The sequence below is a fragment of the Tribolium castaneum genome, chromosome 1 (genome assembly GCF_031307605.1).
Source record: "Tribolium castaneum strain GA2 chromosome 1, icTriCast1.1, whole genome shotgun sequence".
Taxonomy (NCBI): Eukaryota; Metazoa; Arthropoda; class Insecta; order Coleoptera; family Tenebrionidae; genus Tribolium; species Tribolium castaneum.
This window is the reverse complement of record NC_087394.1, coordinates 24709407-24733479: the sequence shown is the minus strand read 5'-3', so window position 1 is coordinate 24733479 and position 24073 is coordinate 24709407. Positions and strand designations below refer to the sequence as shown.

Below are 24073 nucleotides of genomic sequence, written 5' to 3'. Positions count from 1 at the left end.
CTAGACGAAGATAAAAATTGGATAAATTGCGAACACTAAATTTGAAACAATCCGCTACAAAATTATCTGGAAAAACAGTGTGATAAAAGACCCCCAAAAGTCCACACCAACTTCAAAGTTTCAACATTAAAAAAGCTATACCATGATTACAATCCGAAAAGGAGAAAAAAGAATTCGAGTTAATGTTACAAGAATTCAAACTGATGCAAAAGTCTTGTGAATTATACAGACAATTGAAAGCTAATAAAAAAAAACAAACGATTAAAGTTCCATAATTTATCATAATAATTATTTCGACGTTCAATAACTTTTTTTCAATAAGTTTTTTTAAAAGAAAAACTGAAATTTGGTGCGGTATTATTAGTTGTTTCAAATCTATAAAAACGCCAACGTCGCATTTTTCCGAAATATTTTTAAATAAGATTTATAATAAAATTGTAAAATAGTTATTAAGATCTCTTATTGCAAGTGTAAATTATTAAAAAAGCTATTACTTTTTTGAGTGCATGAATAATTTATAACAGTTTTTCATAGAAAATGCGACGGTGGCGTTTTTATAGTTTTGGAACAGCTAATACTTTTAATGTGGAGTGGTTGTAAGTTGTTTTTGACTCATTCCTAAATATTTTACTAAAAAACAATGTAGCAAAATAAGTAATGTTGTACAGTTTTGGTAGGACGTAGGTTAATTTTTTAAAAATCACTTTTTAAAAGACATTTTTTATTTGTCAATATACTGGTTGCCAACGTAAATTATTTAACATAAAAGTTATTAGACAGTTCAAATAAAAATCCAATTTAAAAGGCTAGGTGGAAAAAATGGAATAAAAAACACTTTTGTTATTTAATGCCATATTTTAGGATGCTGGATACGGCGAGAAATTTATTTTTACGCCTGCGGAGGATGACGACGAAGAAATGCAACTAAAAATGGACGATGAAGTAAAAGTGGCTCCGTGGAACACGACTCGAGCGTACATTCAAGCAATGAAAGGGAAATGTTTGTTACAATTAACAGGACCTGCTGATCCTACAGGATGTGGGGAAGGTTTTAGTTACGTCAGAGTCCCCAATAAACCCACAGTAAGAGAGCAATCAAACAATTAATTTCTTTATTGTCTTGTATTTTTCGTAGCAAAATAAAGAAGAACAGGAGTCCCAGCCTAAACGTACCGTTACCGGAACCGACGCTGATTTGCGTCGCCTGTCTTTGAACAACGCCAAAGCTTTGTTGCGCAAATTCGGAGTCCCGGAGGAAGAAATCAAAAAATTGTCTCGATGGGAGGTCATAGACGTCGTCCGAACACTTTCGACCGAAAAAGCCAAAGCTGGTGAAGAGGGAATGGATAAATTTTCGCGTGGTAACCGATTCTCAATCGCCGAACATCAAGAACGTTACAAAGAGGAGTGTCAACGAATTTTCGATTTGCAAAATCGTGTTCTATCAAGCGCTGAGGTTCTAAGTACCGACGAAGGTGAAAGTTCGGACGAAGGCAGCGACGAAGATATCGAAGAAATGGGCAAAAACATTGAAAACATGCTCGCAAATAAAAAAACAAGTACTCAGTTGTCGCTCGAACGGGAGGAACAAGAGCGACAAGAGTTGCGTAAAATGATAATGGAAGGTGACGAGAAGAAGGGCAAGGATAAGAAAAAGGACGATGACGATAATCAGGAACAGACGAATTATGCACAACAGGGCCGGATTTTGAAAATTGTTAGGACGTTTAGGGACGCGGAAGGAAAGGAGTTTACGCGAGTTGAAACTGTGCGAAAACCGGCAGTGATTGATGCGTATGTGAAGATTCGGTCGACGAAAGATGATGCGTTTATTAGACAGTTTGCGACGTTGGATGAAGCACAGAAGGAGGAAATGAAAAGGGAGAAGAGACGGATTCAGGAGCAGTTGAGGCGGATTAAGAGGAATCAGGAGAAGGAAAGGTTGGCCTTGGGACTTGCAGCGTCGTCGAATCCGGCCGCAGGCGGCGAGAAGTTGGGCTCGAATGACAGTAAGTAGCGGAAAAAGTGATTAAATGTTCGAAAAATCCATATTTTCGTTTTTTAACGAAATATTCTGAATTAGTTGTTTTTTTTTTGGGCGGAAAAGGAAAAAGTTTTATCATTTTTGACTCAATTTAGTGACTTTTAATCCAGTTTAATGAAATTTCGCCATAATCTTGATTTTGTTGAACTCAAAAATCTGCTAAATCCTCGAAAAAGACAAAAATAACCTGATTTGGTGGTGGTTTTGGATTTATGTGACTAAGTTTCTCGAATGGAAAACTTGCTAAAATGCTCCAAAAAGAAAAATATGTCATTTTTAACCTCTTATAGCAATTTTTATTTAATTTAAAAAACTCTCGTGGAAAATTTGAGTTTGTTCACCCCAAAAATGGGGGTTTTAAAATGTCCTCTTTTGCCAAAATTTTACAATATTTTTTTTAAATAAGGTCGATTGAAATGTAAAATAATTATTAATGGTTAGATCTCTCATGAAAACTATAAATTGAATTAGTTATTAATTTTTTGAAGCGCAAAAATAATTTATAACAACTAATTTTGAGGGAAAATGCGACGTTGGCTTTTACATACTTTTAATACCGCTAATAAATGTTTTACTAGGCTTTGACTATTTATTTCTTGAAGACTGCATCTAAAAGAAATTACATTTTTTGTGTCGACTAGAAGTAGTAGCTAGTAGTAGCTACATTTGGAGAAGCATTTGTATGATATTGTTATTTTTATCAAATATTGTTATTTTAAATTTTACGATTTGTTACTTTGATAAAAAGAGTTTATTAATCAACAAAAGAAAAAGTTACAATTGCTATTCTGAAAAATGTGACTCCCTACCCTCTTTTTTTCTTGCATTTTCTTTGTCATCTTTTTGTTATTTTTAAATATGCCTAAATGCCCAGCAAACAAAAAAAAATCATCGATTTATTATTTACGAAACTTCTTCAGTTGGTTGGAAAGTGTAATAAACGCTCGAGGACAACAAAACAATGTCGTGATCGATTTTTTGTTTAAACTAGTTTTCATTTAATAAACATTTTTAAAAACGCTTGAAGAAGAGCTTGAAATAACACTAATCTATTTATTAGATTTAATTTTATGAGTTTTAGGCTCATTCTTGACCATTTTTTTTAAATAATATTTTCGACTATAAAACGTTTTAATTCGCTTGAAAAGTAAAAATATATAATTAGAACTTAATTTTGAGCCCGAAAACGTACTTAAGCATTGAGAAATGGTAAAGACAATATAATTTTCAGCTTATTTTATGAATTTTTTCAATTTCTCTAAATAATTTGGTTTTAGAAATAGGTAAAATTTTTGTCGTTTCAGACTTAATTTTCTTATTTTTCGCAGCTCTTGACATCATGATTTGTGTAAAATTTTGCAAAAAAATATTGCTTTTCTGACTGAAAATTATTCTTAAACAAAGCTAAAATCATTTGGACCCGTTTTAGAGATTCTTAGCTACCATTTAGTGAAAAATATTATTAAACAATCGCGAGCTTTCAGTTCAAAAAACGTGTTAATGTTTAAAATTTTTTGAAATATTTACATTTATGTTTGTGACGTTGACCTAATTTAATGATTTTCTAACCCATTTTAGCGAAAAACCCAGTTTTCAGTTCACGATTGTGCTTAAACTGTTGAAAAAGGGCATTATTTCGACATTATTTAATAATTTTTCTTGTTATTTTAGACAAAAGTTTTGCGAAATAATTGCGTTGAAATCGTTTCAACATTCAGAATTATAATAGTTAATATTTTATATCATTTTTTACCTAATTCCTTTGAAATAATCGCGTTTCTGACTAGAAATACTCTAGAGTAAGAAATTGTCTCATTGACATCATCTCTATTTCATAATTAAAAAAAAATTCTTTTTACATAATTTAGCTAACTGTTTAGTCTTATTTAGAGAAATAATCAAACTTCTAAAAAAAAATAAAATAAAAAAATTGCATGGTTTTTGTGTCTTTATTTTATAAGCAATTTCACGAAGTAATTTTCTGAAATGCTCGAAGGTTACACCATTTTTGACTTGACTGAAATTTTTCCGGAAAAGACAAGGATTTTTAATCAAAAATTTAGCGATTCTTCAGTCCGGTTTAACGGAATCTTACGAGAAAACTGAATTCTTAACTCAAAAAACAAACGGACAAAAATAACACTATTTTTAATAAAGATTGGATTAGTTTTGACGGATTCGTCTAAGTAATTACATTTTTGGATGAAAAGTGTGGGAAAACTATTGAAAAACTCAAACTATAAAGCATTTTTGAATAAATTTACGATTTTTTAATGTGCAACAATTTGTTAATGTTTTTCAGTTTAAAAAAACTTGAATTTTTAGTGCAAGAACGTGCTTATTCTTACTTTTACGCTCTAGAAAACCTGACTGAAATGTGCTGAAAAGTTTAACTGAAAAGTTAAAATAACTATTTTGACCTCGTAATGTTTGATCGAGTTTAGCGAAATGTCACAAAGAAAGATTTTCCCCATTTAACACAATTTTCGACATTGTTTAGTACTTTTTCGATTTGTTTTTAACGAAATTTTGCCAAATAATTATGATGCTGATTGAAAAAAGTGCTCAAATTTTCAAAGTCAAAAAATAACACCATTTTTGGTAAATTATATTTGACGAATTTTTTTGAAATAATTACGTTTTTGACCGAAAAACCTTTGAAAGATATCAAACACAATCTTCGACATTACTTAGTGATTTTTTGGTTACTTTTGACGAAATTTCTTGAAGTAAGTACCATTTTGTCAACAAAGCATTAAAATACTCGAAATCGCACAAGCAACACCCTTTTTGACTTGATTTGTTGACTTTTGGTTGAATTTTTACAAAATATTTCTCTAAAGTATTGCGTTTACGACTATAAAACATGATAAAACGCTGGAAATGAGCTAAAATTCACGGATTTTTCAGTCCGGTTTAGAGAAATGTTACGAGAAAATAAAGATTATCTAGCTCAAGAAAGAACTACAATTTTCGAAAAAGACAGATGTAACACTTTCTTCAATCGAATGACTTAGCTTATTTTTCGAAGTATGAGAAAGATGCAATTTTTTTATTTAATTTTGGTTTAATTTTGTTTTTTTCTTTACTATAAATGTGTACAATGAGAAAAATATGAAAGCAACATTATAGCAATACTAATTTTTAGTTCAATTTAAAAAAATCTCGTGGAAAACTTGGGTTTGTTGAACCCAAAAATGTTCTTAAATGGGGTTTTAAAATGTCCTCTTTTGCCTAAATTTTACAATATTTTTTTTAAATAAGGTTGATTAAAATGTAAAATAATTATTAATGGTTAGATCTCTCAATAAAACTATAAATTAAATTAGCTATTAATTTTTTGAAGCGCAAAAATAATTTATAACAACTAATTTTGAGAGAAAATGCGACGTTGGCTTTTACATACTTTTAAAACAGCTAATAAATGTTTTACTAGGCTAGGTTTACTTATTTCTTGAAAACTGCATCTAAAAGATATTACATTTTTTATGTTGATTAGTAGTAGCTACATTTGGACAACCATTTGTATGATATTGTTATTTTTATCAAATATTGTTGTTTTAAATTTTACGATTTGTTACTTTGATAAAAAGAGTTTATTAATTAACAAAAAAAAATTACAATTGCTATTCAGAGAAATGTGACTCCCTACCCTCTTTTTTTCTTGTATTTTCTTTGTCCTTTTTTTTGTTATTTTCAATAAAGGTAAAATTCAGGGATTTTTCAGTCCGGTTTAGAGAAATGTTACGAGAAAATGAAGATTATCCAGCTCAAGAAAGCAGAAATAACACTTTCTTCAATCGAATTTAATGCCTTTTAGCTTATTTTTTAAAGTATGAGAAAGGTGCATTTTTTTTATTTAATTTTGGTTTAATTTTGTTTTTTCTTTACTATAAATGTGTACAATGAGAAAATAATAATAATAATAATAATAATAATAATAACTTTATTGACGCTAAGAAGCATTTACAATAACATAAGTAACGCAAAAAAAAAACAATAATTACACTTTCATATTCATAACACAATCTGCTCTAAATCTGTACAAGGAGGAACCAAAAAAATCTATTTTGCTGGCATATTTATTTGCTTCCAAGAATAAACTATTAAGTGGTGAATTATAGGAATAATTGTGTTTATTCTTGTAAACAAAAAATAATTCCGGACATCTAACGTTTACCAATGGTACATTAAAATTAATTTTACATAATATGTCTGGTAAATCTAATTGGCTGTTAACCAATTTAAACATAAAACAAAGTTTATGTAGCGTACGCCTTTTTTCTAGGGGTATAATAGATAGATAGGATGACACATCATCTAAGCTATTCAAAATGACATTATTAGTAGACAGTTTGTATTTAGCATATTTTAGAAAACTAGTCTGCACAGCCTCTAATTGATCTGTATAAGTAATATATATAGGCGACCAAACGATGCAGCTATATTCAAGAATAGAACGGACCATAGAGTTATAGAGTATTGTGACTGACCTAATATTGCGAAAATCAGCCGTCCATCTTTTTATACACCCCAACATTTTTCTGCTTTTAGATAGGATGTAATCATAATGATATGTAAATAAAAGTTTTGTATCCAAAAATACTCCAAGATCTTTTATAAAATTAATTTCTTTTAATTCGATTGAATTTAGCATATACGAGTGTCTATTGGGATGTATTTTACGGCTAAAGCACATTGTCTTACATTTATCGGTGTTAAACTCCATGCCATTGCTTTTACACCAACCTTCAAGAGCTTTGATATCTTCTTGTAAGATCTTTATATCTTTATAAGATTTTATTACCCTATACATCTTTAGATCGTCAGCATACAATAGGTACTTAGATTTTATAACACTGCCAACATCGTTAATAAATATGTTAAAAAGTAAAGGGCCAAGTATGGAGCCCTGAGGCACACCAGAGGTTACTTTAATGACAAAAGATTTAAAACCTTTTATTGAAACAGTTTGCGTTCGATGAGTAAGATAGTTTCTGATCCAAGATAAAAATGGATCGCTTATACCATATAAATTTAACTTATGTAATAATACAGAGTGGCTAACCGAATCAAACGCTTTCTTGAAGTCGGTGTAGACGCAATGCACCTCAAACCCGGACTCGAAAGCGTCTAATATGTCATTAACAAACACAAAAAGCTTAGACTGAGTAGATCTGCCAGTGAAGAATCCATGCTGCGATGGGCTAATAACATTTTTAAATAAATAAAACAACTGACTGGATACAATGCTCTCAAATAACTTGGCGGGGACAGATAGTAAACTGATAGGTCTATAGTTCTCTATCTCGTGCTTAAGACCCGACTTAAAAACAGGAGTTATATTAGACATTTTCCATAAATTTGGAAAAATACCAGATACAAGTGAATTACGAAAAATGTGAGTCAAAGGCTCTGCAAGGGAGTTAGCACAGTTTCTGTAGAACAGAGGAGGGAACCCATCAGGTCCTGCTCCTTTCCTGATGTTTAGACTGCAAAGTTCTTTATGTACAGTGTTTTCAGATATAAAAATATTATTTATATCTACACTGTCTTTAGTAATATTGAAGTAATTTGTACCAGTAAGTGAAACTTGGCAGTCTTTGTATATTGAGGCAAAATAAATCGCAAATGTATTAGAAATATTGCTAACACCCATGATAGACTGACCTCTGAAAAACATTATATTAGGGAGATCATTACTACTTTTTAAGTGATTTATAAATTTCCAAAAATGCTTTGGATCAGAAGTTATTTGATCTTCTGTCTGTCCAATATAACTGTTGTAGCAACTGTTTATTTCATCTTTACACTGTTTCCTAACCTTTGCAAATGTAGCGTAGATATTAGGATCATTACTCAGTTTATACTCACGATGTAATGACTTTTTTAGAATTACTAAGCGCCTAGCCTCATCATTAAACCATATTGGAAAGTTATTTTTACGTCTACGTTTTGTGGGTACAAAAATATCACATATAAAATATAAATAATTATAAAACAATTCTACACTAGCATTAATATCACATAAATTATCAATAAAAGACCAGTCAATAGAGGATACAAAATTATTTACAAGAAATAATTCACAGAAATAATTAGAGGTTTCATCACAGCTATATATCACAAATTCATATGGAGGATGATGCAGATCCTCTTTGACAATGACTGTATTGGGCCTTTCAATAACAATGCTATCACTATTAGAAAAGCATAAGTCAAGTACATGACCAATGGGATTATCAAAAACATTAAACTGACAAAGATCATAATTAAAAAATGCATCAAATATAACAGTTTCTTTATCAGATTTAATACGTGTGGGATAGTATGAATAGTAATAGTGGGATAGTAGGAAAGCAATACTATTAAATTTTTGTGTAACGCTACGAAAAAATTACTTTTTTAATTACAGGTCCTTCGAGCCAATCCTTCAACATCTCCCCCAACAAATCTACGGTGATTTCACCGCCAAAATCGCGCCGAAAAACCAAATTAAAACCCGACTTGAAGCTAAAATGTGGCGCTTGTGGCAACGTGGGCCACATGCGTACCAACAAAGCGTGTCCTTTGTACCAAAACAGCGGCTCCAACGCCCCCATGAACGTCGCAATGACCGAAGAACAAGAAGAAGAAATCGAAAAACAGCTAAACACCGACGACGAAGATTTGGTCAACATTGACGGAACCAAAGTGAAATTATCGAGCAAATTATTGAAACACGCCGAAGAGATGAAGCGGAAAACGTTACTCCTGAAAGTCCCCAAGGAGGCAATGAACGCGAAACGACGACGAAGAGGAATGTCCGACTTGCACTGCGACTATTTGAAGCGACACAATCGAACGGCGAATCGGCGAAGGACCGATCCTGTGGTCGTCTTGTCCACAATTTTGGAGAATATTTTGAACGAAATGAGAGACATGCCCGACGTTCAGCCCTTCCTGTTTCCGGTCAATCCGAAGAAAGTGATGGACTATTACCGCATTGTGCAAAGGCCGATGGATTTGCAGACAATTCGCGAGAATTTGCGCCAGAAAAAATACCAAAGTCGGGAAGAATTCCTAGCCGATGTCAACCAAATCGTCGAGAATTCGACGCTTTATAACGGGGCTAAAAGTAGTTTAACTGTGGCGGCGCAACGAATGTTAAACAAATGTGTCGAGAGGTTGGGCGAGAAGGAGGAGAGGCTGATGAGGCTCGAGAAGGCGATTAATCCACTACTTGACGACAATGATCAAGTCGCCTTGACGTTTATCCTAGACAATGTGATTAACACGAAATTGAAAGCCATGTCGGAATCGTGGCCGTTTCTCAAACCGGTTAATAAAAAATTGGTTAAGGATTATTATAGTATCATCAAGCGGCCGATGGATTTGGAAACGATTTCGAAAAAAGTTGCCGGTTTGTTTTTGTTTAATCCAAAATTTGATATACGTTCTCATTTGTGTTTTGTTTTAGCGCATAAGTATCACAGTAGGCATGAGTTTTTGGTCGATATTGAACAAATTTTGGAAAATTGTATTTTGTACAATGGACGAGATTCACCCTTTACTGAAAAGGCGGAACAGTTGGTTAAGATTTGTAAAGCGACTTTGGATGAGGTAAGTGTAATGTACAGTGTGTTGAATAATGAGTTAAAATCTTGGTTTATTTTTGACAAAATTCGCGAATTTATTGCCTTTTTGTTTCAAAAACGCGCTTAAACACTTAAAAAATGAAAAAAAACAGTGTTTTCGTGATTTTTTGACGTGATTTATATAAATCTCGCGAAAGATGTGCTTTAGCGGCTTTTTTTACATAACTTTTTTACATAATTTTGTTGATTTTTGCCTTATTTTTAACGAAATTCCTGTGTAACACCGAAAAAAATATCCATTTTTGGTGTAATTTAGTGATTCAGCCATGAAAAAATGTGTTTCAATGCGCGCAAAGACAAAAATAACACCTTTTAAAGTAATTTAGTGATTTTCGGCTTATTTTGGAGGAATTTTTTTTTGAAATAATTGCATTTTTGGCGGAAAAACTTGATTAAACGTTAGAAAAATTCAAAAGTAGTCTCATTTTTTGGTCTGATTTCTAGAAATCTTGCAGAATTCTTAGGTGAAAAACTGTGCTTCAGCGTTCAAAAAGGTGCAAATAACCGTTTTTGATTTAATTAGTTATTTTTCACCTTGTCTTGGAGGAAATTCCTCGAAGTAATTGCATTTATGTCTGAAAAACGTGCTTAAATGTTGAAAAAAATTATAAAAGAAGGTAGTTTTTGTTCTAATTTAGCCTGATTTCCTGAAATCTCATGGAAAAAAAGTTTTCTTAGCTGATAAAATGTGCATTAAAACTGGTCAAAATAAGAAGAACTGCTTGATATAACGTAGTGATTTCGGCTTATCTTAGAAAAAAATCGTCGAAATTATAGCATCGTAGACTGAAAAATGTGCTTAAACGCTCGGGAAAACAAAAAATTACAGCAAATTTTGTCCAAGTAGTGATTTTTCGGGTTTGCTGTTTAGAGGAATTTCGCGGATATAATGTAGTGTAGTCATTTTTTACCTTGTTTTGGATAAAATTCCTCGTAATAATTGCGATTCTGTCTGAAGAACGTTCTTTAAACATTGGAAAAGCAAAAAATGAAACTTTTTGGGGTATTTTTTTAAGGAAATTAGCAAGAAATTAGTCATTTTTGTCTTAGTTTAATTATTTGAATTATTTTACAGAAAGTTCTTAGAAATAGTCGTACTTTTGTCTGAAAACGTGCTTAACCATTTGAAAAACGAAAAGATGAAACCATTTTTGACCCATTTTAATTATTTTTGGCCTAAGTTACAGGAAATCCTTTAGAAATTTTGGCGTAATTTAGTAATTGTTCCTTGATTTGGGGATATCCAGAAAAAACGTGCTTAACCGCTTAATAATACAAGCTAGATAACATCGATTTTTTGAGTTAATTTAATTTTAATAATTTAATTATTAACTTGAAACCAACCCTAAATAATACAAGTAGCTCCAACAAACTAACAAAGTTAATTGTTAAATATTTACCCTAAAGGCGATGATTTCCCAAAAAGAAACTTTTATCGTTTTCAACCCAATTTAGCGACCTTTTGGTTTGATTTTATTCGAAAACGTTCTTAAAGGCATAAACTCGACAGAAATTAACCACTCTTCGATCCAAAATTTGGTAAATTTTTGGTTTATTTTTGAGATTCCTCGAAATATTTGCGTTTCTGGTTGGAATTGCGTTAAGACGCTCACAAAGGGTATTTTTTTATATCATTTCTTGCAAATAATTGCTATTTTGGTAGAAAAATTTGTTAAAACTCAAAAATGAAAAAAGGTAAAAAGAAATTTATTTCTCGATCCAATTTAACGATTGTTCGAGCTGGTTTACTGAAATTTAGTTTATGGCTTAAGAACGTTTTTAAATGCTTGAAAAGTTAAAAATACACTGCTTGTGACCTGACGTTAGATTAATATCGGCAATATGAAGAAAGATAATTGCATTTTTAACTATAAAAGAAGAATAAATATTTTTGTCGTACTTAAGTGATTTTTTGATTTTGGATAGTATATTTTTACAAAATGTACACATTTAGAAGTTTCTCAGTAATTTACGAATGAAGAATAATGCATGCTTCTTTACATATATTTTTTTTAATTTCAAATATTTACTGTTTCATTTAATTTAATTATCTTAATATTTCTTGCAGCTATTTTTTAGAAAATAGTTCAAAAGATGTAGTACATACATTTTGTCCACAGCACAATTACTTTTGTTAAAATTTTATTAAGTATTTACTGTTTTGCACTTAAAAATCACAATTCACACACTTCACTTGTCGATAACCGGAAAATAATGGACTCACCTTATGACATCTACTTCTGCTAGCAAGCCTACTGAAATTTAAAAAAGAACAACAAAATCAGTGTCATTACTACATTTGTTGAAAACATTACAAATTCAATGTAATAACAATAACTATTTCAGAAGATTAGGTTACGAAAAGTGTTAAATAAAGTAGATGTAATGCAGACTAACCCTTTAATCCGGATTGTTTCTGCCATTCCTCTCCGGAGAACTATTCCATTGGCACACTATTAAATTTTTCATTAGGCACTCGAAAATTCACACACCTACTGATTCAAATTTTAATGTAATTTGATAAATTTATGAAGCGTCCGTTCGCGACATCAACCAATGCGAAACTAAACAAAATAAAACGGCACATCAATAATTGTGTAAGAATATCCGGAAACATCGTCACTAACAAAAAATATTATCTGTTATTGCTATTATCTGCAAAAAGATGTTAGTTTGATTCGCTGAATTTTGTTGCAATGCTTAAATGTTTTGGGGTGCATTTTCGATTTACGTGCTCATTTTTTTAAGGAAACTATTTCACCGCAACCCGCTAAAGTTGGCGTTTTAGCAAAATATTTAAAAATTCGTACAATAGTTTAGTGCAAACTTAATTTTAAAGTTATATGCCACTTTGATCACAAAATTGATTGATCAATGAGTGCCAGATTCTACTTTAGACTCATTTTTGTTTTTTATTTTTTATCTTTAGTACGACGAACATTTGACACAATTAGAGAATAAGATTTCTTTGGCACAAGAACGAGCGATGCAAGACGACGATCAAGCCTGGATGGGAGGGGAAGAAGAGAATTACACTATTGCAGAACCTGACCGAATTGTAATACATTTTTAATTACCTTTCGATTTTTCATTAATTAATTATTTGATGATTTTTAGAGCCAGGCAAGCTCTCCCGACCACAGCTTGTTCATGAAATCAAACATCGACGATTACGATTATGTGGACGTAGAAGGCGGAATACAAACAAGTGAAGACGTTACAGCTTCAGTGTCAAGGCCGCGAAAACGCAAAAAGAAGGACGAGGCTGCCATCCTTGAAGAAGGTTCGTGTTGTTTTTTTGAACTCTGTCTCTAGAATTTTTTTTGTTAATTTTGCTATAAAATTGCATTATGGACTCGCAGAATTAAATACAAATTTGCATGATTTTTATTTTAGATTTGCAATTTTCGAGCGAGGAAGAGCTGGACGAGGTCCCTTTGAACGAGTTCGAGGATAACAAGGGCGGTTTGGTGATTTCGGCCGAAATGCCCATGGAGGGTGTGAACGCCGACGATGACAGTCAGCAGGCGGCCGAAGCGATGGTACAGTTGGGTTCGATGGGTTACTACCAGCAAAATGAGGGCGATGGTACTGATTTGGTGTACAAGGAGGAGAGTATGGACGTGGATCCGAACTATGATCCGTCTGATTTTCTCATGTCGGGACTGCCGATGCATAAACAGGAGGAAATCAAAATCGATGAGACGGTGTTGCAGCCGCAGGACAGTGCGATGAAGATTCATGATGATCTCGCTGTGAGTGAGAGTGAGGACGAAGGGGGGAATAATGTGGGGGAGGCGCCGGTGCAAGAGGAGGATGATGGAGGGGATCTGTGGTTCTAAACTTTGTTTAGTGTTTTTATATTGTTAAATATTTATTGAAGTAAAATATAATGTAGGCACAAAGTGGTCTTTTAATTTCTCCTTTCGCCTGGAATACCTCTTCGTGTTCCTGTGATCCCAATGTTACTCCTGATGCTTTTAAAATTTAGCAATTTTAGAGAAAAATTTGGTGCTTTGTGAAAAAAATATAACTTCAAAATCGGCGAAAACCAGGATTAGTAACAGGATCACAGGAATGCAAAAAGGAATTTCGAGAAAGTATGGTGTGATTCCGCTAGATGGCGCTGTTACAGGTTTCTGTAATACCGATCTTAAAAATTCAAAACACCTCTTTGCGTTCCTATGATCCTAATACAAAATCCCGATTTATGAATTTTGAAAGTTTTACCAGAAAATTTTTCTCTAAAATCCTAAACACCTCTTCATCTTCCTGTGTTCCTAATACTGCTCCTGATACTTTTAAAACTTAGCAGAAATTTGATATTTTGTGACAGAATTATCTCAAAATCGGCCAAAACCAGAATTTGTATTAGGATCACAGAAATGCAAAAGGGTTTTTCGGAAAAGTAAATTTCGATTCCGCTAGATGGCGCTGTTACAGGTTTCTATTTTACCGACCTTAATTCAAAAGACCTCTTCGCGTTCCTGTGATCCTGATACTGAATCCTGATTTTTATATTTTGCAATTTTTAACAAAAATTTTTCCACCATAAACCACTTCGGATATTTTTTGAGATTTATTTATGTTTTAATGTGGAACACCTACGTTCTTATAGGATCACCAATCAAGCCAATGCAACTGGTATCTTATGGTGTATAATTTATTAAGAAAATTTGTCGAATCATGTATTAACATTAACATTTACATTAATATCATAACTTCAAACTGAACTTGAACTTGGCACAAGATATTCACATGTAGAAGAGGTTCTTTATATTTATTCGATTCGTTTTCTTAAATGTATCTTTCAAACAATTTCATCTATTACTGCTGCAACTCTTCTTCATCCAACCTTCAGACACTGAAGTCAGCAAAGTCCGTTTCCTACATACGGGATTGCTGAAAAGTATGGATACAGTTAAATCACAGGTTAAATGTTATAAAAACTATACAGCGTGTTCGCGAAGGTGAGGCGTTCCTTCTAAGAGGTGCTAGCAAGCATTGTTTTTAAAAGTTTTAGCCTAAAACACCTTAGTAAAATGTTGATAAAGGCTAAAACTCTTAATAATAATGCATAGATATGTTAAAAGGAACGCCTCAACTTTGCGAAGACCTGTACATCAAGACTGATTGAAATTTAGTATACAGTGTGATTCAAAAGTATCGTACAATCTTCGGGTGCTGATATAAAGGACAATAAACTGAAATAAAAGTTCCTGTGACAAAAAAATGTATGAACCTTTTTTCACGAGAGCTCTTCGAAGTTATTTTTTTATGCTTCAGTCATATTTTTTTTGACTTTAGTTAACCAAAATTACAGCTATTGCAACATTAAACAATCTGTTGGAAAAAGTCAACAATTAATATCTACTGATGTGCTGAACAATTAAAAAACTTACAAATTCTACAATAAATTAAATCCGACATCCTTGAATAAACAAAAGACAAACACATCGATTCCGTTGCTAAGAAAAACAAATTAAAAAATATTAAAAAAAAGTTGCTTGAAAAAAACATTTGACTTCATTTTTGAGCTTAAATGAACGTCTTTCATCGTCATACGAGAATTTGTCCGACACTTTTGAATCACCTGTACCATGTGATCAGTTGAATTTATAATTAGAGAAGGTTTTAATAGTTATTTAATTTGGATCAAAATGGTTAATAACACATTTAATCAAGCTGAAGTGTTAAATAGTAACATTTTGAAAGTAATATTTAATTAGAACACATTTTCCCCTAAGTTTGCACTAGTTTATTATTCACAAGAAATAAACCGTCTACCCTAATTATAAATTCAAATGGTCGCATAGTATTTAAATTCTACCGTTTGAGGTGTTTATCAAATTTGTATCTCCATTTGTTCTGAGAATACAGGGCTAACTTGATTTGTTTTCATAGCAAGAAGGGTTAATTTTTGTTTTGTGTTGTAACACATGCTACTTTAAAAAATATCGAACTAATAAAGTTTTATTAGCTTTGGAAATATTGTCTTTATCTAACGTTAGCTTTTTACCGCCTCAACTTTGACCAAAAAATAAATAAAAAATGATAGCAATTGTTAAAATAACACTTGTAATTAAAAAAAGAACACATTTTAATGAAAAGAGTGAGTTTTTCGGCCTCTGCAGTGATTTATGTGGCAAGACAACAGTGTTTCTCTATTTCTTCCAGATTCTTTCAAAATATGATTGCTGGTTTTTGTGTTTTTGCCGAGCTGAGACCTAAAGCACCAATGGACCAAAAAGGCTTAGCAAATGAGTATTGTGTACTTTATTTTGTCATATTTTCCATTTTTTACTTGTCATAATGACAACACAAAACCGACGGTCATTAACTCCACAATTCGCATTTCTCAAAATGCATCTAAAAACTTTCATTCACTTGAATAAGTAATTGTAGAAAATACCGCTTGCATAAACGCAGTAATTACAACAACTTAACTACATTACACATTCTGCATAGAGTGTCTTTAAATATAAATGAATTTAAGTAAAAGTAAAACATTTGTCTCTTTCTTATTTTAATAATGTACTTAATGACTCGATCATTCTGTCAATCAATATCGTTTCCATTCACAATTTTATAAAGTTGAGTAACTTTTTCATGCAATGAATGAAAAACTATACCATGTATCACATTAGCAACCTTCACGTAGTTATTTTTTTAGCCAAAGCGCCTTTTTCGTAATTTGATCGTTTTGCAACTGGAACACAAAAGTTGACTAATACGTCTCTAGTTGTATGAAACATTTGGTACTTGAAACCACTTCTTTTCGTGCCAATCTGTCGTTATTCGATTTTTAATTCCAATTATATTAATAATTAATTGAGTGAGTCATGTCTAAAACTAACTAATAAGATAGTAAAACAAAATAAATAAACTTTCATTGCTCAAGTCCGGTGGTGCAATTCGCCAAAGTTCAGAGACTTTCAGACGGAAAATTTAAATTATTGGTATAACGTAACACGTCGGCAATTTAATAAAACCTCTCAGTCAAATCACACCATTCCATTGTGTGAATGCGAGTGACTAGTGTGCAAAAATGCTTTTTTTCTTCCTCCTAACATTTTCAAGTTCGCGCTGCACCACCTTGGAAGAAAGTGTCATTGCCCCGACCTTCGAGATCACCCACCAATGGTCTTACATCAATTTCACTTGGGAAAGTTCCATCACATACGAGGAGGCCATCGACTCCGGTGACTACATCCCGGAGAACGTCGCCATGACCGGAATCAAATTCTACCGGAACCGGTGGTACATCGCGCTGCCCAAATTCCGGCCCGGAGTTCCGGTCACTCTCGCCTACTTTTTCGCCGATGAGGCGCCGATTAACCCACTCTTGACCCCTTACCCGGACTGGGACTCCAACACCGACCCCACGTGTGAGGGGATCAAGGCGGTGCAAAGCATGGAAATTGACCGGAGCGGGGTGATGTGGGTGTTGGATGGGTTCCGGGTGACTCCGGCCACCGCCTGCCCCACTAAACTAATTTGGTATGACTACAAAAAAATGCTAAAAATAGTTTTACGGCATCTCAAAAATTGGAAATCACGCAGGCATTAGTGTTTGAAATTAAGAGGAGTCGGTTTACGAAAAGTGAAATTAAAATTTAAATCAAGATTAAACTAATTCGAATTAAGCTGCCATTTATTTTGCACTGACAAACGTCAAGTTAATTACAAATTAAATTTTAATTGCGATTAAATTGTTCTGTAAACAGGCTCTAAATATTTTATTTCTCTATGCTATGTATGTCAATTTTTTACGAATTTTTCTAAATTTTACGAAATATTTTTAAATTGGTAAACAAACGGCACATCAATAAAAAGCTTATCAAAAATGTTATGACATGTGAAAACAAAATAAATACAAAGTGTTCTTATGAAAAAAAGTGTTATTCAACTTTTGGTAAAGTTTCGGCAAATTTAAGAGAATTTTCAAGTATTCGCTGGAATAGTGTTAATGATAATGATGATAATAATATGATTTATTTTTGGCATTGGTTGAAGCCAGAGGGATGCAGTGTAATGTGGTCTTTATGCTAAATTTTTCAAAATATAATAAATTAATATAACCATCGAAAAATACAAAATTCACAATTTACCACAAAAACTGTGTGGTCATTTAAGTAATGAGGATATATCTATTTTTTATACCATATATCAAGAAAAGTAAAAAAAAAACAATTCTCCATATACCGTATTGTAAATAAGAGTAAAAAATCCAATTTTTAAAATTCAATATCTCCGAAACCACTGTCGATGCGGAATTCTTTGAACAATATGATTATATTTAGATTTATTAGAATTAAAAAAAAATCTTAAGAAAGTGAATTTAGGCACCAACTACCTTAATTCATTTTTTACTCAAGAAGAAATATTTTTTTGATCAATCCAAAACACTTGAGACGCCCTGTACATCTGAATTAATTTATAAATAGTCACTGTTTTTAAAATAATACGATAAGGTGATTTCGGTCCATCTCTTGGGCAATGATAAAAGAGCAACCATTGAAGCGGTTGCTAAAGAAAAAAAAAAGAAAAAAAATTAGAAATCACAAAAATGCTGACACCTTTTTTATGCGGTGGATATAAAACTAGTACCAGCACGACAATTGTATAAGTCACAAAATCACAATTTTATATCGAGTAAAGTTATAAAAATTGTGACTACTAATGACATGTGGTGAAGAACATTAATTTCAGTTCTCTAATGTTCTCTACATTTACAAAGATTAAACACAGTTAATACAGTTGCTTTATCAGCTACTTAAGTTCAAAGAGCTACAGAGACTATTGTTAAATTTCTGACAGTTTTTGTCTTCAATGACAATTCAAATTTTGATACACAATGAGCAACACTTTTCGATTTACCAGTTTTTTATGTCCATCGATTGTACTTATTCAACCTGTACAAGTAAACAAAAAAGCTGTGTTAGAAGATCATATGGTTGTAAAATACAGCTTATTATAGGCACTGTGAACTATGGTGACGAAAACAGAAAAAATAATTTCCGACGAAAATTCAATTGTTTCAGAATGTCATTAGAAATAATAAAAAAACTATACTTTTCAGTGACTTTATAATACTAATTAATTACTTTCAATTATGCGAAATTGTAAAATAATTCTGAAATAATTCCCATGCATAATGAATGAATTAAACGCCACGTTTCTGTGTGATTACAATTTTTTTGAAACTCAACTAAAATAAATTTTTAGACTGACCCTGTTTATTAACAGCGAAGCGCATAAAAAATGGCTCAATTTTTTGTACCAAAAAAAAGTACAGATTATTTAAATTAATTTAAATCAATTAATTCCGGAAAAAATGGTGAAATATGTATATGTTAAGCTTTACACTCTTAATAGGTTGAGAAAAGTTGACGACTAAAATTAGAAAAAAATATTTATTTGCGCTTCGTCTGTTGCCATTGGCAATTTTGTTTGGTAACACGTTCGGTCAAATGTTTGTTAATTTATTCTGACTCCCTAGTAAAGCTACTTTCGATAAGCGTGATTTAATTATAAAAGGAAAAAAAATGTGTAATTTTCGTAAAAATGGGGAATCTCCGAAACTAGAAGTTTTCAAAAAAATGAGTGGCATGTTCTCGATCACTCTAGCAAATAGTGAAAAAACGGCGACTACATTATTAATTTAATACATTAAATTCTCAAAAAAAAGTGGCTGTACAATGTTTTGTTCAAATGTGTAGAGGAGAGTGGGGTATAATGATTCCTCTAATAAGAGCAAACACCTTCTGTTGAATGTATTATGTGTTAAAGTTTTGGACCTTTGTAAAAGGAGATGTAACAGCCATTGCATTTTACCGGACGGGACACTTTGCACAAATATTTAGATTTTATTTTCAGTTTTTATGAATAGTTTGACTAGAGTGAATTTTTCCAATCAAACTGTTTGCAAGCTACAATTGGAGCCACATTTCTAAAAATTAAAATACGAGCAGGAAAAAGAAATAAAAACTGATGACGAACGGGCACAAAAATATCTTACATTTTTATTGTTGAACAATCGTTTTAAAATTCTACTAATTTAAAAGGCACTAATTCCAACAATTATTTTTGAAACAAAAAGTGGATGCATCAAATTGTGAAAAAATCATAGCTCGAAAATTTTCATGAGTTAATTCAATTTTTGACCGAGATGAATTTTTAAAATCACTGTAAATCACATAAATGGCTCTTAGATTTCGACCAAAATTATTTTTTCAAAAAACAGGCCAAGAATGTGTCACTCGTTTTTTAAAAGCTCTTAGTTTCATAGATTCCCTTATTCCCTGCAGAAAAGGTTTTTTTTATGCAATTTAGTAATAGGCCCGGTTGTTAATAAATAAAAGAATGATTATTTTAGCAGAAAACCCTCGATAATGATTATTTTAGCCGCCTCGAAAATGCAGAATGAAGCTTAATCGGCTTATTTCTGAAATTCTTTGAAATAACTGCATTTCTGGCCCTACAACTTACTAAGCCCCTAGTAAATGTCAAATTTAACAAATGTTTTATTCGGTTTAGCGAAATCAACTGAGTTTTAGTTCAAAAACGTGCTTGATAACACTATTTTCAATATACAGGGTGCTCAAAAACTGGCGCACCAACTCAGTGGTACGTTATTGAGAAGCAAGTGCAGATTACGGGAAAAATGTTGAAAAAATTCCTAAAGTCATATTTAAAAAAATCTGGAGCTACAAACTTATTGTGTTAACTTCTTTAGCTTTCATTATTTTCTTATGTTTTTATGTTTCATACCAGGTAATCGTTCCGTAACAAAACGATGAATAATTATTTTTAAATTTACTATCAGATTTTAGCAGTTTTTTTAATTTAAAAAAATTAAAATTTATCCAAAAAATCACAATGTGTAGATGTGCCAACACTGGGAATTATTTCCTAGGAAACCGTTTCAAAAATAATTTATTTTTATTGTTGCTCAAATTCTATTGCGATCATGACTGTTAGACAACGTTGCCACACATCATTTACCTAAAATTTGTTATTTATCAATAACTTTAATACAAAGAATTTTTTTACTATTTTTACCTTTATATGTAACCACTTTTCTACCACACACCATTGAGTTGGTGCGCCAGTTTTTGAGCACGCTGTAGTTTAAAATTTTCTTTGTTTATACAGCGTGCTCAAAAACTCAATGGTGTGTGGTAGAGAACTGGTTACATATAAAGGTAAAAATAGTAAAAAAATTCTTTGTATTAAAGTTATTGATAAATAACGAATTTTAGATAAATGATATGTGGCAACGTTGTCTAACAGTCATGATCGCAATAGAATTTGAGCAACAATAAAAAAAAAAATTTTTGAAACGGTTTCCTAGGAAATAATTCCCAGTGTTGGCACATCTACACATTGTGATTTTTTTGATGAATTTTAATTTTTTTAAATTAAAAAAACTGCTAAAATATGATAGTAAATTTAAAAATAATTATTCATTCTTTTGTTACGGAACGATTACCTGGTATGAAACATAAAAACATAAAAAAATAATGAAAACCAAAGAAGTTAACACAATAAGTTTGTAGCTCCAGATTTTTTAAAATATGACTTTGGGAATTTTTTCAACATTTTTTCCGTAATCTGCACTTGCTTCTCAATAACGAGTTGGTGCGCCAGTTTTTAAGCACCCTGTAGTTTAGATGAATTTCCACGAAAGTGGTAAGTTTTCCAGTAATTTAAACGTGTAAGTCTGCTTGTAGACGTCTCTTAAAAATTTCCCTTCCTTCCTAAAAAAGTAGGGGACGCTCTTTAAAATTTTAAAATAGGGTGACTAGCGACCAGAGTACAAGACCTACTTCCCTCTCGTGATCCCAATGGACCTGTTTTTATTTGAAATATGAAATTTTACTCCTCAACAAATCTAGCTTGAGCTACGAGCTACGAGCTACGAGCCAGAGGTAAAAAAATAGAAACAAAAAAAGTACTTTTCTTAAAGTTAATTCTAAAATTAAAAAAATTGTTAATTCTAGTATCAGGAACATTATATTTTATAGTGTGAATTATAATAAAAAATATCGATAATGTAAGTGAAAAAATAATTAACATTAGCATTATTTATTACTATTCATAATTTAGTGCCAGGTAAATCCCCCCAATCCTTTTTTGTTTGTTGTTTAAGCGTTGTTTAAATACAAAAACATTTTAATATTTAGCGACATAACGTATTCTAATCTTTAGATACCCATAGGTATGACTTAAACACACACCGCCGCATCCGGAGTTACACCTTCCCGGAAACAATCGGGCTCCGGAGGGGCGGTTTTCTGAACGACATCGTCGTGGACGACACTGGCTACGCCTACATCACCGACAACAGCGCAATCGACCCCGGACTAATCGTTTTTTCGGTCCGGGAAAACCGGGCTTGGAAATTCCGGGACGCGTCCATGTTTCCGCAAATTGAAGCTGCGAATTTCGTGGTGGATGACTGGCCGTTCCGGGCGTTGGCCCCCATCGACGGGATTGCGCTAACCCCTCGGGGGAGCAACCCCCGGGTGCTGCTGTATTGCTCCTTGACCGGATTTAGCGTCTTTGGGATAAGTACCGAGGTTTTGAAACGCGAAGATTTGTTGAGTACCGGCGACTGGAGGGCTTATGTCACCTATTTGGGGGATAAACAGGCGCAAGGCGACGGGATGGCGATGGACAATTTCGGGAATTTGTACTATGGTTTGTTGCCGCTTTATGCAGTGGGGAAATGGGATGTGTTTGGGGGAACCCCACCCGAGATTTTGTACCAGAATCGGAGCACGGTGATCTGGCCTGATAGTTTCGCGTTCGACAACCAGGGTTACACCTATGTGCTTGCTAACACTATCAACAAGTTCGGAGATATCAATTTTAGGCTTGTCCTGAACGATGAAATCAAGTTTAGGATTTTCCGATTCTTTACCGGATCGCAAAGTTATTTGTTTTAGGCCCGATTTCTGGTACGATTAAACTTCAGTTAAATTTTATCTCTCTGATAGTTGCTAAGGTAGCGCGTGTCTGATTGGCGTTGCTATGTTTTAACTGAGGTTTAAATTTATCTCTACGATAAATATGTTCCAGAAACTGGGCCTTAATGTTGTTGTTACGACTAATAATTTATTTTCAATTTTGTGTTCACTGTTCAGTATTGGTAGGGTGTTAAGGTTTATAACAATTTTTTTTGGTGTAGAACAAGTTAATAAAACGTTGATTTGACTTAAATGTTTTTAATCCTTTCTAACAAATGGTTTCCAAAATAAAAAAATCGAGAAAAATAACTAAACGTACGAAGTGGGTGTTTCAATTATTTGAAACAACAAACTGAATTTAAGATTTTAATTTAAAATTTGAGTTTCCGAGAGAAAGTAGGTTTGTACACGTATCAATTTTAGGCAAAAAATCCAAAAATTCAAATTTTAGAAAATACTAGTAGTGAAATGAATAGTAGAAGTCATCTGGACAAACCGTTTTACTTTAAGAGCTTTTGTTTTCGAGTTATGAATTTTTTTGAAAAACTAACAGTGCCTCTGTAATTTAAGGCGTTGCCCAGAACGGCTCAAAGTTTTCAGGATGTATTCTGTTTTGATGTAAGTCTAGAATTTCCGAAAAAAACGTAAAAAAACACATTGAAATTTTATTTTTTCACTTTCAAGCGCCGGTTACGGCGAAACTATTGGAGCGAAAAATATCTAGTGCCATTTTTAGAACAGACTCACAAAACTTTACAGAATGACATTTTCAAAACGATTAAAAAAAATAATCGTTTTTAAACGCCGATTAGCACGTATAACTAAAGAGCTAAGATAAAACGTCTTATTCCATCGTAAAGTGTACATCATAATCTATTAGATCAGAGGTTTCAATCGATTTTGAAACTCTTTCAAGAATTTTTAATTTTTTTCATTTTCTTAATTACGACAAAACTTTTCGAAAAAATGGCATTACTTTGATGTAGACCTATGTAAAATAATCCGGGAAATTGATTGGCGTCGAGAAAATTGCAAAATTGATAATAGTTTTCAAGTTATCAACACATAAATTTTACCACATTTTGCTTCAATAATTGTTTGGAAAACTAAACTGATTGAAAAAAGTTAAGTATATTTGGCATTTGAATAGCGGATTTAAAGGTTATAAATAGTTATAATTTTTATTGGAAAATATAAAACTAGTAAACAACCCCAAACGATAAAATAAAAAGCATCATCAAAAACAGAATAAAAAAAAATACAAAGCAATCACGGTCCACATTTGCAATTTGGATAAAGTGGGAATAATTCTAAAAGCTTATAGGAAGGAAAGTCAATAAGGCGGATTGCTCTCCGCTAAAATATCGCTAACTGTTCCATCTTTGATATTAAAAAAAAAACAAAAATAACTAAAGGTT

General features: G+C 32.3%; 3 protein-coding genes across 5 annotated transcripts in view; 2 read left to right on the top strand and 1 right to left on the bottom strand.

Annotated features, from left to right (window-relative positions):
• Positions 1–13586, top strand: part of Taf1 (TBP-associated factor 1) — a 28295-nt gene extending 14709 nt beyond the window's left edge. For both annotated transcript variants that reach the window (XM_008193197.3, XM_008193196.3), the window contains exons 14-20: positions 862–1083; positions 1136–2009; positions 8460–9446; positions 9504–9646; positions 12611–12739; positions 12799–12964; positions 13078–13586. In XM_008193197.3, coding sequence (XP_008191419.1) covers positions 862–1083; positions 1136–2009; positions 8460–9446; positions 9504–9646; positions 12611–12739; positions 12799–12964; positions 13078–13523 — 2967 coding nt within the window. In that variant the 3' untranslated portion in view covers positions 13524–13586. The remainder of the gene's footprint in view (positions 1–861; positions 1084–1135; positions 2010–8459; positions 9447–9503; positions 9647–12610; positions 12740–12798; positions 12965–13077) is intronic.
• Positions 13587–14328: 742 nt separating this feature from the next.
• The window catches only part of Prp16 (pre-mRNA processing factor 16), a 46486-nt gene continuing 36741 nt past the window's right edge, over positions 14329–24073 (bottom strand). The window contains exons 12-13 of one of the 2 annotated variants that reach the window (XM_064357369.1): positions 16832–17187; positions 14329–14583 (exon numbers count right to left, since the gene is read on the bottom strand). The gene's annotated coding sequence lies outside the window, so the exon portion shown is untranslated. The remainder of the gene's footprint in view (positions 14584–16831; positions 17188–24073) is intronic. The other variant, XM_964523.5, reaches the window with a different exon arrangement.
• On the top strand, positions 16730–22634 carry Y-5 (yellow-5). Its single transcript, NM_001172391.1, has 2 exons — positions 16730–17181; positions 21905–22634. Exons 1-2 carry the CDS (start codon positions 16730–16732, stop codon positions 22632–22634), a joined length of 1182 nt encoding a protein of 393 aa, NP_001165862.1.